This window comes from Grampus griseus (genome assembly GCF_964374135.1).
Source record: "Grampus griseus genome assembly, chromosome: 9".
Classification (NCBI taxonomy): Eukaryota; Metazoa; Chordata; class Mammalia; order Artiodactyla; family Delphinidae; genus Grampus; species Grampus griseus.
This window is the reverse complement of record NC_139003.1, coordinates 6553151-6572268: the sequence shown is the minus strand read 5'-3', so window position 1 is coordinate 6572268 and position 19118 is coordinate 6553151. Positions and strand designations below refer to the sequence as shown.

Here is a 19118-nt window from a genome sequence, read left to right as displayed (position 1 = left end):
TAAGTGTGGTGAGGGTAGAGGCAGATCAGTGGGTCGGGCTGGAGGGGTGGCTTAGGTGGTCTGCCCTCCCCCTTGGTGATGCTGTGTGCAGGGATCATGCCAGTACCCTACTCAGAAGTGTATCGTATTGTTCATAATTGCCCCGACTTCGACTGCACATGCGTGCAGTTATTTTTACTTCCTTATAGTTTCTTTGTACGCTGTTGCTGCAGTAGCTGTTTGTCCAGGGCCAAGTGCAAGCACTTTGGTAAAGCGTCCCAGGTCCCAACCTATCCTCAACAGCGCTGTTTGTCCAGGGCCAAGTGCAAGCACTTTGGTAAAGCGTCCCAGGTCCCAACCTATCCTCAACAGCACAGTTTCAGATACATAGTCCTATACAGAAATCAAGGAAAGGACAGACCATCTAAGGAAAATATCAAAAAGACAATACAAGGAGAGCAGCCAGACAGCTGGGTCAGGGTTCTTGGCTGGAGACCTGCTTTGAGTAGGTTTCTTGCAGATATTTTTTAAAGGCTGCGGGGTTTTTCCAGAGGTTGCCAGCATATGTTCAAAGGGCTATAGGTGTCGGGTTCTCCTAGCAGACTCTGCATGGAGAGCAGAATGGTCCTGACATCGTACAGGATGGACCACTTGTCCTTCAGGATGTTCAGACAGATGTTACCCTGTGTGTCCCCGATGGGGTGGCAGCAGGGTTTGAGGACCGTCACTGTGGTGGACACATAGCCCCTGGGAAACTCCAGGGAGAGCATATACCTCAGGTCTTCATATACTGGCTAGCTGTGCCATGGATGGTCCCCACCCATTTGAAAAAGTTGTCTGCTTCAGGGAAGGTAGAAATTCCTCTGTCAGATCAGACATTCTGAGGGTCATCAGCTCCTGCCATAGCCTCTTGCCTCTGGAGGCCCAGGCAGTGCTGCTAGGAAGACAGGAGCTGCAGGGCTGCGGTGCCAGTTCTTTGTATGCATGGCTGTGAGTCAAAGCTGTGGAGGGAAGAAGGGGCTCATTGACGCTCTGAATCTAAACAGTAACATCTGGAATGTGAATAGTAGTTCAAATTTTATTAACACGCTTACTATTTTGTCTTTCTAAGCACGTGAACGTGGGTAAAGTCTGTCTGAGGCACCCATCTGTCCTTAGGGAAATAAGATATGTTTAGTTACAAGAGAAAAGCAAAGAGAAAAATCAAGGTAACATTCAGATTCAAATATTTTAAAAAATGGTTTTGCACAAAGCCAACGGCATTGCAAGCTAACGTTTTTCTAAGGCTGTCAGGGGTCATGTTTGGTGGCCTAGGCACTGCAAGAACTTATCAAAATATTTCAGTCTCATTTGTCTTCCTCAAAATGTGTTCTGGGGCTTCCCTGGTGGCGCAGTGGTTGAGAGTCCGCCGGCCGATGCAGGGGACACGGGTTCGTGCCCCGGTCCGGGAAGATCCCACATGCCGCGGAGCGGCTGGGCCCGTGAGCCATGGCCGCTGAGCCTGCGCGTCCGGAGCCTGTGCTCCGCAACGGGAGAGGCCACAACAGTGAGAGGCCCGCATACCGCAAAAAAAAAAATGTGCTCTGATTTCAACTGTTTACATTATAATATGTTCCTTTCTTAAAAAAATGAATGAACTAAGGAATTAATCCAGCTACCAACTACTTAATTCCTTCCAGTACAAAAATCTTTTAATGATTTCTAGGGCTTCTGATGTTTGTGTTAGACTTAAGGTTTTAATGGGTGATAGTTTCTGAAAAATCCATGTTTTTTTCTTACATTTGTGAGTTAAAATAAAACAGATAGTAAAAGTCTTGAGGTTCAATCTGAGAATCAAATTCCGTATGAATAATCATATGTAGGTATAATAATAACCTCTGGTTATTGGGGCAGCCTGCTCTCATACCTAAAGTTCTAGAGGTCTGCACAACATTGTTCTTATAGTTAACAATATCGTACTATACCCTGAAAACTCTGTTAAGAGGGTGTATGTCATGTTACGTGTTTTTTACCATAATAAAAAATTATGGAAAAGCATATATTAAGAGATTTGGGTTCTACCTTGTCCACCTGATTCTCCCACAGTTCTCTAAAATTAATCACTTTATTTCTTGTGTATACTTACACTGTTTCTTTCTGCAAATATAAGCATATATTCTTAATTTATTCTCCTTTTTAAACGTAAAAAGTGGTGTACTATTTTTACAGCTCCACATCGTGTTCTTTTCATGTAACAATATGTCATGGAGATCTTCCCATATCAGTATCTAGAGTGCTTGCTTATTCATTTTATACGGCTGCATAGTAGTCTTTTGTGTAGTTATGCAGGGGGCTGTTTTTTCACGTCTCAGTTGATGGCCCTTTGGGGATTGTTCCAACCTTTGCTATTTGAAATAATACTGCATTCCTTGCTATATTTCCCTACACACGTGTTATGCAGTTTTGTATTTTCACTAATGAAGTACGAAGGCACCTGTTTGTCTCATACTTTCGAGTTTTGAAAACCAAATAGGAGAGAAAGCACATCGAAGAATTGTTTGATATGCCCTTCTTTCCATGTGAGTGGCATTAAGTCTATTTTCATATGTTTAATATATTTGTTTTTCTGTTGATTCTCTTTATATTGTTTTGTCCATTTTTACAATGGGTTGTTGGTTTTTTATTTTTCAATTTCCTAGGAACTCTGCATGTTAGAGAGGCTAGACATTTGCCTGTTAGATGAGTTTCAAATACGATTTTCTAGCTTGTCATTCAAATTTTACTTTAAAAAATGTTCTTTTTAACGTTTTAATTTTATTTATTTCTTTTTAGCTGTGTTGGGTCTTCGTTGCTGCACGCGGGCTTTCTCTAGTTGCAGCGAGCGGGGACTACTCTTCGTTGTGGTGCGCGGGCTTCTCATTGCAGTGGCTTCTCTTGTTGCAGAGCACGGGCTCCAGGTGTGCGGGCTTCAGTAGTTGCAGCACGTGGGCTCAGTAGTTGCCACATGCGGGCCCTAGAGCTCAGGCTCAGTAGTTGTGGTGCACGGGCTTAGTTGCTCCACGGCATGTGGGATCTTCACGGACCAGGGATTGAACCTGTGTCCCCTGCATTGGCAGGTGGATTCTTAACCACTGTGCCACCAGGGAAGTCCCCCAAATTTTACTTTTGTAATGTAGATATGTATCACTATTATATAGGCAAATTAATCAATAAATTTATCTGTGTGTTCTGGGTTTTGAGTCACCATTAGAAAGACCTTCCACATGTACAGATTACATGTAGTGGAACACTTTTCTGTTTCCTTCTAGGACTTTAAAATTTTCCTTTTTGCTAACATTTAAATCATTTATTCATTTGTAATATATCCTGGTGCTTATCAAGCATTTATCTTGTCTTTCCTGCATAAACTATACTTCAGGTTACTAAATACATGAAGAAGGAAAGAATATCCTAATAGAAATATTCTAGCTACTTAATGAAAAAGAAATTTTAAAATAGGATATCACCTTTTTTTTTTTTTTTTTGGTACGTGGGCCTTTCACTGTTGTGGCCTCTCCCGTTGCGGAGCACAGGCTCCGGACGCGCAGGCTCAGCGGCCATGGCTCACGGGCCCAGCCGCTCCGCGGCACGTGGGATCTTCCCGGACCGGGGCACGAACCCGTGTCCCCTGCATCGGCAGGCAGACTTTCAACCACTGCGCCACCAGGGAAGCCCAGGATATCACCATTTTTAATACCTATTAAAATAATGGATCTACACAATGATCACCAATGAGTGGTAACATAAAAAGAGGGAAAACCAGACACTGAGTACCCCCTATGGAAATATAAACTATCATCTCTAAGTAACATTGTAAAAAAAATTGAACTTTATTCTGATCTGTCTGATCAAACTAACCACAACTAACTTCCAGTTTACGAAAATGGTGAGGCAGAGGAACACGTTAAATGACATCATAACGATGTAAGCAGCAAAATTCAGAATGTGGGGAAATCAATAGTACAAATGTCTAGTGTCTTCAATTAATACTTTGCATAAAGAGGAAATGAGGGAGGAGTCTTCTGGTTTTGGCTATGATGGAGTAACTCGTATTATTATTTACCTTTTTCCATTAACAAGCAGAAAACTAGAGAAAGATATGCAGGCAGACCTCTTTGTATTGTGCTTTGCAGATATTGTGGTTTTTACAAATTGAAGATTCGTGGCCACTCTGCGTGGAGCGGGTCTATCAGTGCCGCTTTTCCAATAGTGTTTGCTCATTCTATGTCACATTTTGGTAATTCTCACAATATTTATAACTTTTTTCAATATTATTGTATTTGTTATGGTGTTGATGGGAGCAATCCATAAACAGTCTACAATAGGAATAGAAAAGAGTTTTATCTGAGCCAAACTGAGAACTATAGCCTGGGAGACACAGATCCAAAAGCATTTGAATTGTGTTCTGCTCCAAATTGTGTTCTGCTACTACAAAATGGGGGGCTTATAAAGGCAAGAATCGTAAAATTACATAATTGTTTGTCAAGAATTATAATTGGAGCTGGCAAGAAGTAAAGGCGCTTGTTAAGCAAGTTTTGGTTGGGGACCAAAATGGTTTCATAGTTACAAGGGGGACCTTGAAGCCATAAAGATGCAGCTGGCAGTGGCTAGCAGATATATTTTGAGAACAGCTGGTGGTATCCTTGAGTTTGATACATTTCAGCAGATTCAAGTTCTCAGTGATGCAAGAGTGTGTCTGAAACCACATCCACGATGGCCACCCGGCTCCATTTTGAATACCTGAACCACAGTTATTCCATTTTTATTTTTATTTTTGTTAATTTATTTGTTGGCTGCACTGTGCAGCCTGTGGAATCTTAGTTGTCCGACCAGGAATTGAACCCATGCCCCCTGCAGTGGAAGTGCAGAGCCCTAACCACTGGACCACCAGGAAATTCCCTCCATTGTGATTTTTAAATGCATTCTTTTCTTTAATGGTTAAAGCAGATGTACAATGTACATTTAATACGCCACAAAACAGGCTGTTCTAGCTCGCATAAAGTTCAAGTTAAATCACGTATAAGCCAGAATGACTTCCCCATGCCCCCTTCCATCACAGTGATCTGTGATCAGTTGTCTTTGAGGTTACTGTTATAATTGATTAGGGGTGCCACGAACTGCACCCATATAGGACAGTGAACTTAATTGATAAATGTGTGTGTTCTGACTGAATTATAAGGGTCCCAGAAGAAGAGAAAAAGGAAGGGTCTGAGAAAATATTTGAAGAGATTATAGTAGAAAACTTCCCTAACATGGGAAAGGAAATAGTCATCCAAGTCCAGGAGGTACAGAGAGTCCCATACAGGGTAAACCCTAGGAGAAACACATCAAAACACATAATAATCAAACTAACAAAAATTAAATTCAAAGAAAAAATATTAAAAGCAGCAAGGGAAAAACAACAACAACAAAACACACAAAGGAATCCCCATAAGATTATCAGCTGATTTTTCAGCAGAAACTCTGCAGGCCAGAGGGAGTGGCAGGATATACTTCAAGTGATGAAAGAGAAAAACCTACAACCAAGATTACTCTACCCAGCAAGGATCTCATTCAGATTCAATGGAGAAATCAAAAGCTTTTCAGACAAGCAAAAGCTAAGAGAATTCAGCACCACCAAACCAGCTTTACAATAAATGCTAAAGGAACTTCTCTAGGCAGGAAACACAAAAGAAGAAAAAGACCCACAAAAACAAACCCAAAACAATTAAGAAAATGGTAATAGGAACAAACATATTGATAATAACCTTGAATGTAACTGGATTAAATGTCCCAACCAGGGCTTCCCTGGTGGCGCAGTGGTTGAGAGTCCGCCTGCCGATGCAGGGGACACGGGTTCGTGCCCCGGTCCAGGAAGATCCCACATGCCGCGGAGCGGCTGGGCCCGTGAGCCATGGCCGCTGAGCCTGCGCGTCCGGAGCCTGTGCTCCGCAACGGGAGAGGCCACAACAGTGAGAGGCCCGCGTACCGCAAAAAAAAAAAAAAAAAAAAAAAAAAAATGTCCCAACCAAAAGACACAGACTGGCTGAATGGATACAAAAACAAGACCCATGTATATGCTGTCTACAAGAGACCCACTTCAGACCTAAGGACACATACAGACTGAAAGTGAAGGGATGGAAAAAGATATTCCATGCGAATGGAAATCAAAAGAAAGCTGGAGTAGCAATATTTGTATCAGATAAAAAAGACTTTAAAATAAAGACTGTTACAAGAGATAAAGAAGGACACTACATAATGATCAAGGGATCAATCCAAGAAGAAGATATAACAATTATAAATGTTTATGCACCCAACAGAGGAACACCTCAATACACAAGGCAAATGCTAACAACCATGAAAGGGGAAATCGACAGTAACACAATAATAGCAGGGGACTTTAACACCCCACTTACACCCATGGACAGATCATCCAAAATGAAAATAAATAAGGAAACACAAGCTTTAAATGACACAACAGACCGGATAGATTTAATTGATATTTATAGAACATTCCACCCCAAAGTGGCAAAATACACTTTCTCCTCAAGTGCACGTGGAACTTTCTCCAGCATAGATCACATCTTGGGTCACAAATCAAGGCTTGGAAAGTTTAAGAAAATTGAAATCATATCAAGCATCTTTTCTGACCACAATATTATGAGACTGGAAATCAATTACAGGAAAAAAGCTGTAAAAGCCATACATACATGGAGGCTAAACAGCGCGCTATTAAATAAGCAAGAGATCACTGAAGAAATCAAAGAAGAAATAAAGAAATACATAGAAACAAATGACAACGACAACACAATGACCCAAAACCTATGGGATGCCGTAAAAGCAGTTCTAAGCAGTTTGAGATTTCATCCATTCTGTAGCCCATGGATCAAGGAGTAATTTTGACTTTCAAGTATTATTATTTAGGAAATACACTTCGTAAAGCTATAGCTGCCATCGATAGTGATTCCTTTGATGGATCTGGGCAAAGTTAATTGAAAAACTTCTGGAAAGGACTCACCATTCTAGGAGCCCTTAAGACTATTCATGATTCATGGGAAGATGTCAAAACATCAATATTAACAAGAGTTTGGAAGAAGCTGATTCCAAACCTCATGGGCGACTTTGAGGGGCTCAACACTTTAGTGGAGAAGTAACTGCAGATGTGGTGGAAACAGCAAGAGAACTAGAATTAGAAGTGGAGACTGAAGATGTGATTGAATTGCTGTAACCCCATGATAAAACTTTAACAGATAAGGAGTTGCTTCTTATGGATGAGCAAAGACAGAGGTTTCTTGAGATGGAATCTACTCCTGGTGAAGGTGCTGTGAACATTGTTGAAGTGACAACAAAGGATTTAGAATATTACGTAAATTTAATTGATAAAGCAACAGCAGAGTTTGAGAGGACTGATTCCAATTCTTCTTTCTACCCATTCGTAGAAAGAAGTTCTACGGTGGGTAAAATGCTATCAGATGGCATTGTGTGCAACAGAGAAATCATTTGTGAAAGGAAGAGTCAATTGATGTGGCAAACTCCACTGCTGTCTTATCTTAAGGAATTGTCACAGCTGCCCCAAACGTCAGCAGCCGTCACCATGGAGGAAGACCCTCCACCAGCAAAAAGATTATGACTCACTGAAGGCTCAGATGATGGTTAGCAGTAAAGTAATTTTAGACTCAGGTATATACGTTGTTTTTTGGACAAAATGCTACTGCACCCTAAATAGACTACAGTGTAGCATAAACATAACTTTTATGTGCACGGGGAAACCAAGAACTTGGTGTGATACTTTTGATAGTCACTTCGTTGTGGTGGTCTGGAACCAAACCTGCGATGTTTCCGAGGTATGCCTGCATAAAAGAACTGTTTCCAGACATTGGACAACAGCCTGTTCTGGACTGATCTATGGATGGGTCAGGTGGATAGAAAACATAAAGCAACTGAAGAAAATGGATGGTGTGTCTGGTGCAAGGAAGGGAAATTGAAAGTGAAACTACACGAAAAGCAAATAAAGTTCCTTATCAACATAGACAAAGATACTGACTCTGAAAAAATGGAAGCTGATGGCAGGTATCATCTGAAAATGCTCAGCATTCGCGAGTGCTACACAAGCTAATTAAAATGGCAAGCAAACTCAAAAAGCATATAACAAAAACAGCAAATATTCTGATGTGAGAAACGATCCAGTGTTTGACTCGCAGGAGCGCCTTGAAGGCGCCGTTTCTCTGGGCCTCTCTCAGGTCTTGCTTTTGCTTTGCAATATGCGACCGCACCTTGGCCAGGTAGCGCACGTGACCTTCTCCATGGGGGTCGCCCCCGCCCTGCTGGAGCCGCTGTGCATCAAAGAAGAGGTCGTTGCTGAGGTAGGCGCCCTGGAGCTCCCTCTCCAGCCCCTCGACCACGGCCATCAGCTCGGCCAGCTGCTTCCTCTGCTCGTCCCCGGAGGCCTGGTTGCTGAAGGCGCAGTACCTGTGCCCGCACTCCCGGACCAGGGCCCTCAGCCTGACGTTGTCTGTGTTTGCTACGTAGTCATGCAAGGATCCGTCCGCTAAGTCCTCCTTGTGGGTGAAGAGGATGACCGTGTGTCTCAGGGCTCTCGCCCCAAAGACCTCCTTCACCCTGGTCACGGCCACCACGTCCTGCTCTGTGAAGCGCCCCAGCTGGGTCACCAGCAGCAGCACGTGAGGCCCCGGGGCCGAGAGCAGGTAGCAGTCCCCGATGTCCTCGTACGCCTCTTGGTCCTGGGCCCTCGCCTCAAAGATGGGGGGCGTGTCCACCACCAGGACGCTCCTCCCATCCCACGTGCCCGTTGCGCCCTGACACTCCCTGGTCACCGACTGGGCCGCCAGCCTGGACTCAAACACTGGCTGGCAGAGGACGCTGTTCCCGGTGGCGCTCTTCCCGCTGCCTGTTTTGCCCACCAGGATGATCCTCAATGAGGACGAGGTTGCAAACAGCTTATGTTCTATCTCGCCTATAAAAAAAAAAAAAAGAGTTTTTCGTGTTTTACTAAGTCAGTGATTTAAAAAAATTTTATTTTATCTTGGAGTTTAGTTTATTAACAATGTTGTCTTAGCTTCAGGTGTGCAGCAAAATGATTACGCTATACATATACGTGTATCTATTCTTTTTCAAACTCTTTTCTCATTTAGGTTATTTCGGAATATTGAGCAGAGTCCCCTGTGCTATACAGTAGGTCCTTGTTGGTAAAGTTAGTGATTCTTAAGATTTTTAGGTCACGGACCTTTCATGGTATCTCATGAAAGCTATGGACCTCTCTCCCTGCCAAACAGTGATATTTAAATACATACAAATGTTTGCAGACAACTTGAGGCGACTCTTGAATGGCAGGAAGCCCACACTGGGAGCCCGAACTTGGACCCATAGCCAGGAGTAAGAACCGCTACACTGTGAAGGATGCTCCAGGGACTTCGTCAGGACCAGGGAAAACACAGCTTTCAGAAAGCTGGTCCCTGAGCTTTTCCAGGGAAGGTGCTTAGCCCAGTTTCATGCTAAATAAACGTGAGATTAGAAAGAGGTGGAGGATGAGAAGTCATCAGTGAGAAACTATGATCACCTCTCTTTCCCCCACCAATTAATTCCCAGGTACACAGGCTGCCAATCACATTCATCTGAACCTTGGGGGTAAAGGAAGTCTCAGATGTCAGAGCTCCAGTGACCTACCACCGAGGACCAGCTGAATGTCCCCGGGTTTCCTCTTTTTGGGTGGGGAGTTGGATGTTTGGATGTGAGCCTACAGAAGGCTTGTCGTTAAAGTCAAGGACGGAGTCTTGTGACGGGACACGCTGTCCCAGAACATACAGTTTCGACTGTAATACTTGGAATTAATGATGGAATGTTTTGGTTTAAAACTGTTTGCACCGTAACTGCTTTTATTGCTAACCGCCTGACTTGGCTGCTGTGAAATTGAGCTTTTCTTGCCAGCATAATGTGAACAGGAAGACGCTGGGTTCCGGATGGCCGACCCAATAGTTCAAAATTAGAACGAACATCCTGTTACCCTGGGATATAAAAACCACACCCGTACAAGACTCGGGGTCTCACCCTGCTTTTGGTGAGGCCCCGATCAGTTTGCGCTTTTGTGCGTAATAAACGCCTATCACTAATCTACTTTGGATTTGCACTGGATATTGGTGTTCTGTCTTGGTTCTGATTCCTCTCCGAGGGAAGTTCGCAGGTGTGTGTGAGACCGCAACAGTCTGACAGATGACCCTGGATCGGTGGCTGAGGAAGAGATGATAAGACCATCATGTATAAGAAATACGTGCGTTGGAAAGATCGTCAATTTGGCTGATACAATGACAGGAAATTAGAACAAAAGTGGTGTTGTCAAGGGTGACCGTGCATCAAGAGCTAAAATCTTCAAGGGATGAAGAGAGTGAGAATCCGAGGATTTCTGGAGTTCTTAGGAGCTCAGATGAATTAAGTTCATTTTAGTCTCCTAAAATCTGTTATTGTTATTCCTCTTACCCTGTGTTGGTTCTTCCCTTTCTTAAGTATCCTGGATTTTTTTTTTAGCAAACACCATTTACTAAATCTTTATGGGGAACTTTTCCTCTTTTCAGTTGAGTGCAGGCAGGGAAGGATATCATTTTCACAGTTCCTTTCCAAGTCCCCTGACCTCTGACTTGAAGTTTCATTTCCTCATTTCCCATACATCACAGCACAGGGGAGAGCTTCACACTCGGGTGTGTGTGCTGTGATGATGGTGGGGAAGATAAGAACATGATAGCTGCCTTTTCTTCTGCAGTGGAAAATAACTGGGTTTCTTTTCTGTCACTGTGTTTGAGGTGAGGGAGAGGAGGAGAGAAAACAGTGACTCTTCCCTGATGCCTAGAGCTCTTGAGAATTTGGAGGCTTTCTTACCTTCAGCCATAGTCCCGTATCTGCTCCTCTGAAGCCCTTCCATTCTCTTCTGGAATAAAAAAGGAAAGGAATAAAAAGCAGGTGTCCATATGGGACTTGGTAAGGCCTGAGAACACCTCCAATTCAGACAGCCAAGAATAATTATCCTTAGATGAGCCGTTTCCATCGCTAATTTTCTAACTTATATTTTACTTTCAAATATCCATATATAACTTTAAGCAAGCCAGGTGATGCTAGGTTATATTAACACAATGAACTCCTGCTTTTTCCTCATCCTATAGGAAAGCATGAAATGTTTGAAAACAAGTCAGTTGATTATCTCCCCTCTACCTGAAAAGGCATGAAATAAAGAAAGTCTTCTTCTGTGGAATGAGAAGCAGGATTTTGTTTATTGTTTTATTATTACTATTATTATTGGAATCAAAGTAAGCAAACTTGCTAGACTAGAGAATAAAAATTGCCTTGCTGTAAATGACATTGGCTTGTTTGAAGTACTGGCCATTTCCAGCCCCAGAAACTCTTTGTACCAGATGGATATCCCAGTGGCAAGGAGGAAAGTACAATGTACCTTCCAATGGGAGTGTGGAATTGGGGATCCAGGGCTCCTGTGAGGACGGACATGAGAGGACGAGGTAGAAGATGGAGGAGCACGGCCACCACCCTCCCACCCCTCTGAGCAGCTGGTGGAGAGAAGCTGGTGCCATGACTGAGGGACAGAGTCAACATTCAGGACAAATTCAAGGTAAATTCATTTCCTGCTCAGTTTTAAACCACATGTCTTCCCTTGTGGGTCTCCCAATAACCACTTAAAAATTTTTCCAGTAGATATACCCAGAAATTGGCAAAACTATGGGGATAAATGTTTCATTCAGATGAGACATAATATTGTGTCGTTCTTCTTGGTGCTAGAAAAGGTGAGCATGCATTAGAAAAGGCAAGCATGCAATGTGCCACTATAATTAAGATGATCTCCGAGACTGTATTTTATTTATTCAGTTTTAAAGATTATGCAGTTCTGAAGCAAACATTTTAAGGGGAGAAATACACAGAGTAATGAAACAAATGCCCACTACTTGCAGTGAACAGATCTAAGTATTTTGGCATTTTCACTGCTGCTGTTTGGTTTGACTGAAAAAGTTAAAACATTACACATATAGTTCCATTTATTTATTTTTTGACTCCCCCCAACCCGTCTCATTCTCCCTCTTCCCTTCAGAGGCAACCAATATTCTGAGATACACATGTATGTATAGGTAATATATAGTACTTTTTGGCATTTTAATCTTTTATGTCAGTGACATTATTTATGTAGCATTTTATCCAACTCAATTTTATTAACAAACACTTGGTGTGCCAAGATACGTGCTTGCTACTACAAACCACGCTGCAGAAGAATCCCCCTACACGCCTCCTGTGCACGTGGACGATTGCTCTGGGATATGTAGTTTCCACCTGACAAGATACTGCCAAATGTGACTCCAAGAAGCTTGTGCTAAGTCATACTGGCAGCAGCCATGGGTGAGAATCCCCCCAATCTTCACCTACGCTTGGTGATATTAGATTTTTAATTTTTTGGTCACCCTGATGGGCGTATCTTAGGATGTCTTAATTGGTTTAAAGGTGCAGTTTATTGATTAACATTGAATTCAAAACGGTTTTCATAGTTTACTTGCTATTCAGGTCGATTCTGTTATTTCTGCCTCTTTCACATGCTTCTGTTCACTCAGGAGGGAAGACTAGAAATGGCCCTCATTAGGGAAACCAGCCCTTGTCACATGCTCAGAATTTATTAAGGCAACTTCCTTCCTTCCTTTCCTTCTCCTTCTGCACCACTTTCCTTTCCTTAAGCCCAGAGAAGAGCATTTTCCTCACCACGTTCTCCCACACGCTGTCCTGGCCTCTGGTCAATAACACTCCAGCTTTTGCTAAAACTGCTCAAATCCTCTGACATCTTTTCTACTTCAGACGGCAGTTGCTATATATTGGAATCAATATATCGATGTGGTAAAGACGATGACGACAGTGGTGACAATATTGATGATAACTTTACCATGGTAATAATCCTCTGTGCAGCCGTTTGTAATTTTCAAGTTTCTTTCATGTCCATTCTTTGAATCGTTCTCCTAAATTCCCTATGATGTGATCAAGATAGGTATTAAAATTTCTATTAAAATATTAGGAAACTGAGCCTCAACTGACCTGCCCACGATCACACAACTTCCATGGAGCTAAGACCAAAACATGGCTCATTTTGCCTGTGTATTCTCCTAGATTTATCAGGATGGAGAAGAGATTATACAGTCAATGAACCTCTTGGAACACCACATACCATGCTGCCATCCATGGTCAGGACATAAACTGAGGCAGGCAGGCTGGAAGCTTACCCTAAAACTAACAAAGGGAACTGTATTGCAAAATCTTGAGTGCACGTTTTCAAAAAAAAAAAAAAAAGATTATTCAAAGGTAAAATCGCAGGGCCAGAAGTTGCTCGGAATGGAAGTATTTCAGTTTAAAGCAATCTGGTGTTTTCCCATGACTGGATGATCAGTGTGACCCAAATGGAGCCCTGTGACCTCACAAAAGCCAGTCAAAGTCCAGGTGACATTAGCAGAGGCGCGCACGGCCCTCCTGAACCGTCTTCTGAGTGGCTCAGGCTGCCGGGGGAGACACGTCCCACCGAGGAGTAGATTATTTTGGACAGATATTAACAAATAATAAAGTGTGCAGAGGCTAGTCAGAAAGGATATTGATGGAGATGCTAAAATGAGTCACAGAATATTAAAAGGACAGAATCAGCCTAGGAAAAGATCGGGAAACATCCTAAACTCGAAGGAACGTGACACGTGTCAATCACATAGTAGACAGAAGAGGGAGAATCGGGAGTGGAGGCAGATTTCTTCTCCACAAGGAAAACCCTTTTAATCTTCCCCCAGGCGGGATCAGGAATCGTGAGAGAGTCGCGGGCAGCATGCGGGCAGAGATTATAAGAGTATCTGACAGGAGCAGCAGGAGGATGTAGCTTAGGTAGGAGGTTGAAGCCAATGAGCATATAATGTACCTCCTGATTTGTACACTACACGAACCTGATTTTATCTTGACGGCACCTTACTTTATCAAACCATTGGAAAGCAGGCTCTCTCATGCTGTTTTAGGAAAGATAAAAATATTTTCTGTCTGCCTGATTCATATTCTCCTTCGCCCATCTGCCCCCTCCCGCTGTTTCCTGGTATCACTTGTGTCAGAGTTTAGCGTTGTCATTTCATAACGCGGCGCTCACAGGAGCTTTAGCAAAGGGTTGGTTCCTGTACACACTGGAATCTGTCTGCCATGCGGTCGAGTTCGACATCGTGTCGTAGGAAAAGTGTGGGTATTTGGGGGAGAATGGGCTGGTTTTCAGATCAATGGAACAATGTTCACTGAGAGGTTCCGTTTGGAGCACGTGGCTCAATGAGGGCGGGAACATAATGACCCCGAACTTGTCCTGTGGACCCCTAGGAATAGACTCTCGGTACCCAGGCCTCAGGGGGCGTGGTGCTTGTCAGGGATGGGGCGGGGCTGGTGCGGGGAAGTGAAGAGCTAAAACTGAGACGTCCGCCCCACCTAGTTCGGGCACCTGGTGAGTTTCAGTTTACTCATCTGTCAAATGGGTTGAGAATATTAGTGAAGCTTTATGAAACCCCGTGAAGCTTATGTAAGTCAGAAGAGCTAAGAAGTAGGCAACTAGACGGAAAAGACCTCCACGCTGTGGAAAGCTGTGGGCTGTGAACGCGGGGTGAGAGGTTCCCGAAGCCGCTCCCTCCCGCTAGGAATCCGCGGTTGCCCATAACGCTCACCATCGGCGCCCCGTTTCACTGATGGGAGAGCCCAGAAGTATGGTAACCGGTGTCAGATCCCACGAGAAATCAGTAGCCCTGACTCAACCGCGGCCTCCAGGACGCGCCCCGCCTCCCCGGGCCTCCACCCAGGACGCTGGGACCCCCGCCGGGTTCCCCTTACCAGGCGCGGCGCTGCGGGCTGGGTGCCGGCGGGTCGGCGCGAGCGCGCGGCCGAAGGTTCCAGGGCACGGCTGCAGGGCAAGAAGGAAAATGGGGCTGACGGAGTGCGCCCCCTGTCCCCGCAGTTGGGGACACCCCCTCCGGATGGGGCGAAACTGCTGCTGCGGAAACCGGAAAGCAGCGAGTTCGGAGCGTGCTTCCCCCCTAATGGGATGCTTCCTGTCGGAGCCCGCGAGCCCCTCGCCCACTCCCATTTCCTCTGTAAGACGTGTGCAAAGAAGTGATGTTTGGAGCGTGAAAGAGAAGAACACGGCCCCCAATCCCCCCAGTTCCCCCGTTGCTAAAGACCCCTGTTGCCTCCGCGGGCGTGTCGTGCTCTCCGGCCACCATTCCCGGAAGATCAACGTTTCATCTCTCCTGTTGAGTCCAAGTACCTCTCACTCTAACACAGACCACGCTGACCTGAGTCTCCCTGTGAAAGCACCTACAAAGAGATCTACTGAGAAAATTAGTTATTTTCTTTGGCACAGGAAAGAATCACTGGCTTTTCAGGAAGGAGGACTTGTCTACCTTCGTGAAAAGCTGGAGCCCAGATGTGGAACAGGTTAGAATGGAGCCTTCCTCCTTTCCAGAAACTCCCCAGGGCTGGGAGGCAGAAAGTGACTACCCTTGTCTTTTGTTTCTTGGGGTTGGGTGTCTCTTCTTGGGGGTGTGTGTGTGATGTTTGAGGAGTGGTAAGCAGTTCTCTTCAGCGTACCCATGAGCTATTTCGCCAGCATGTGGAAGAATAGATCTTAGGTGTTTTCAGATGTAGTAAATCAAGGGATATACACGATTTAACACTATTTCCAAAGTAAAAAGGAGTGCCTAAAATTAATGGTGTAAAGAGTGAAAGGAAATATAAAATAAATAAGAAATGGGCCGAGAAGGAGATTGAATGTAAGGTATAAAAATAATGAAGACCCCAAATAATAATTAAAACAGAACACTACATCATTTTGGAAGACAACTACTTAAAAAAAAAAAAAAGAGGTAAAAGACAAATTTAGAAAAAATCTCAAAATATTTTATTGCTGGAATAAGCAAGCCCAAATGCAGTTGTATAAGAAAAGGCAAACATTGCCACTATCAGATGAAGGCTCCCGGGGCAGAAAAAAAAAAAAAAAAGCCCTAACACCACACACAGAAATATACTCAAAATGGATCACAGGCCTAAGTGTAAGGCTGGACACTGTAAAACTCTCAGAGGAAAACACAGGCACAACACTCTTTGACATAAATTGCAGCAAGATATTTTTTGACCCACGTCCTAGAGTAATGGAAACAAAAATAAACAAATGGGGCCTAATGAAACTTCAAAGCTTTTGCCCAGCAAAGGAACCCATAAACAAAACAAAAAGACAACTCTCAGAATAGGAGAAAATATTTGCAAACGAGGCCACCGACAAGGGATTAATCTCCAAAATATACAAACAGCTCCTGCAGCTCAGTACCAAAAAAACAAACAGCCCAATCAAAAAATGGGTGGAAGACCTAAATGGATATTTCTCTGAAGAAGACATACAGATGGCCAACAAACACATGAAAAGATGCTCAACATCACTAATTATTAGCGAAATGCAAATCAAAACTACAATGAGGTATCACCTCACACCAGTCAGAGTGGCCATCATCAAAAAATCTACAAACAGGGCTTCCCTGGTGGCGCAGTTGTTGAGAGTCTGCCTGCCGATGCAGCGGACACGGGTTCGTGCCCCAGTCCGGGAAGATCCCACATTCCACGGAGTGGCTGGGCCCGTGAGCCATGGCCACTGAACCTGCACGTCCGGAGGCTGTGCTCTGCAACGGGAGAGGCCACAACAGTGAGAGGCCCGCGTACCAAAAAAAAAAAAACTACAAACAATAAATGCTGGAGAGGGTGTGGAGAAAAGGGAACCATCTTGCACTGTTGGTGGGAATATAAATTGATACAGCTACTATGGAGAACAGTATGGAGGTTCCGCAAAAAACTAAAAATAGAACTACCATATGACCCAGCAATCCCACTACTGGGCATGTACCTGGAGAAAACCATAATTCAAAAAGATAAAATACATGCACCTCAATATTCATTGCAGCACTATTTACCATAGCCAGGACATGGAAGCAACCTAAATGTCCATAGACAGAGGAATATGGGTAAAGAAGAAGTGGCACATATGTACAATGTAATATTACTCAGCCATAAAAAGGAACAAAATAATGCCATTTGCAGAGATGTGGATAGACCTAGAGACTGTCATACAGAGTGAAGTAAGTCAGAAAGAGAAAAAAGCAAATATCGTATAATATTGCTTATATGTGGAATCTAGACAAATGGTACAGATGAACTTATTTGCAAAGCAGAAATAGAGACACAGGTGTAGAGACCAAACATATGGATACCAAGGGGGGATGGGGGTGGGTGGGATGAAATGGGAGATTGGAATTGACATATATACACTAGTATGTATAAAATAGATAACTAGTAAGAACCTACTGCATAACACAGGGAACTCTACTCAATGTTCTGTGGTGACCTAAATGGGAAGGAAATCTACAAAAAGAGGGGATATATGTATACGCATAACTGATTCACTTTGCTGTACACCAGAAACTAACACAACATTGTAAAGCAACTACACTCCAATAAAAATTTTTTAAAATAAATTTAAAAAAAGCTTAAAAAAAAATGAGTCTTGAATCATAGCCTAGCTCTGGCTTCCCCAAGGACTTACAGGAATTCCTCTTCTAGGGAATTCAATCCATTGGGTATTCTCTGGAAAGAGTAGTGGCATCTGCCCAGCCAGGCAGTTGAATATTGAATATTGTACCAGAATATTGGATATTGTACAATACTGAATATTGTACAAGACTATGTAAGAGGGTATGCATTGTTTGAAATCTTCTGTTTGAAAAACTCATCATGGCCAAAAACAACTCTCGTAAGTAAGCCAAATATGAACCTCTTTGGATAAAATGAGAGCAGATGCAGGCAGCAGGGCGTGGAAATATGAAAGAAACTTCATCAGCACACGATCAAGGAATTTTTAAGCTTGAAGAGATCAAAGAAAAGGTGAGAGGAGATGTATGTGGTTGATATGAATATATATACATATATATTCACTTAGACAGTTTTTGAGAAATTTTGGTATTTTGACTCTGTATCTGGTTAAGGAAACTCTTCCTATAGGACAGTAAGGAAAAATAAGTTCCAGTTCTGATTTGCCATGTTTTACCCTTAGAAAATCACTTGACTCTCAGTACATTACTTTCCTCTTCAAATAAAAGGCTGTAAATTATCTGTCATCCACACTGGGCAGAGCTGGACCGTTTTTGACAACTTCAGTGGCCTCTGCCTTACTTCCCCAGATACCCTCTTACCGAAGATAGGCAGGAGGGCCAGTGGGCCTGGCCACGAGGGCTGTCTGGTGTCCCACACCCTCGGTCTGAATCACAGCCCCACCCCCGGCCAGCAGTGTAACCCTGGGAAGATGCTTAATCTAAGTGCTAAACCTCTCCTGCACAAATGGGATCATTAATGTAGCGCCGTCCTCATAGGGCTGTTGGGAGGATAAGATGAGACCATCTCTTCTCCCCTCCCTCTTTCCCTCCTCATCCTCTCCTCTCTCTTAGACCTGCTGCCTAATAAGATACCTGGTTAACCCTCCATCCTTGTTCCCTAACACCTTCTACCTGGTGAATCATGTTCCCTCTAGTATATAGTTGGATTCCGTCTACAGCCCCTTCTGTGGAGATCAGAGGAGGTTTATTCATTTTACTTTGGGAACGGAGGTGCAGGTTCGTCAAAGAACTCAGTATCTCACAGCAGGTCAGGGGCAGAGATCTAGGTCAAATGTCAGCCCCAGGGCTCTTGCTGTTTCATCCCAGCATCGAGAAAGCTCTGGGGCTTCCCTCCATTCAGTGTTGAGATAGCCCATCCCCCTTACTACCCGGAGCTCACACCTGGGGGCAAACACGCGTTGTGAGGCATGTTCTTACCATAGGCGTTTTCTTCATCTCTTGCTGTTTTCTGTCCTCTCATGATTAACTGAAAAAGTCCCAAACACCATTTGTTCAATCATTCATTCATCAAATAAGTATAACTACCTCCAATGTGTCAGGCAAAATCCAAAGAGCTGGTGACACCACAGTGAAAATGTCATAGTTCCTGCCCTCTCCGAGCATCAGAATTTAGGGAAGACATTGGAAGAGCCTGGTCTGGGGCTGGGATGATACTGT

General features: G+C 43.7%; 1 protein-coding gene and 1 pseudogene across 3 annotated transcripts; both read right to left on the bottom strand.

The window, feature by feature from the left end:
* Nucleotides 1-454: 454 nt before the first annotated feature.
* Nucleotides 455-870, bottom strand: LOC309827637 (ubiquitin-conjugating enzyme E2 C-like; annotated as a pseudogene). The gene has a single exon. The product of its transcript is annotated as a ubiquitin-conjugating enzyme E2 C-like (transcript).
* Nucleotides 871-5974: 5104 nt separating this feature from the next.
* Nucleotides 5975-14987, bottom strand: LOC309827569 (GTPase IMAP family member 5-like). Of its 2 annotated transcripts, none has more exons than XM_082662308.1 (3): nucleotides 14860-14987; nucleotides 10864-10912; nucleotides 5975-8950 (listed from the first exon to the last, which is right to left on the bottom strand). In XM_082662308.1, the coding sequence occupies exons 2-3, from the start codon at nucleotides 10904-10906 to the stop codon at nucleotides 8064-8066; spliced, it is 930 nt and encodes a 309-aa protein (XP_082518434.1). In that variant the 5' UTR covers nucleotides 10907-10912; nucleotides 14860-14987; the 3' UTR covers nucleotides 5975-8063. The 2 variants fall into 2 exon arrangements, with proteins under 2 accessions (XP_082518434.1, XP_082518433.1); XM_082662307.1 differs by lacking the exon at nucleotides 14860-14987 and adding an exon at nucleotides 12914-12920.
* Between the last annotated feature and the right edge of the window lie 4131 nt (nucleotides 14988-19118).

Excerpts from the sequence above, each read along its gene's own strand:
- LOC309827569 (XM_082662307.1), bottom strand. Across the intron at positions 8,951-10,863 it reads ATACGGGACTATGGCTGAAG|GCGAGATAGAACATAAGCTG; the intron begins GTAAGAAAGCCT and ends TTTTTTTTATAG.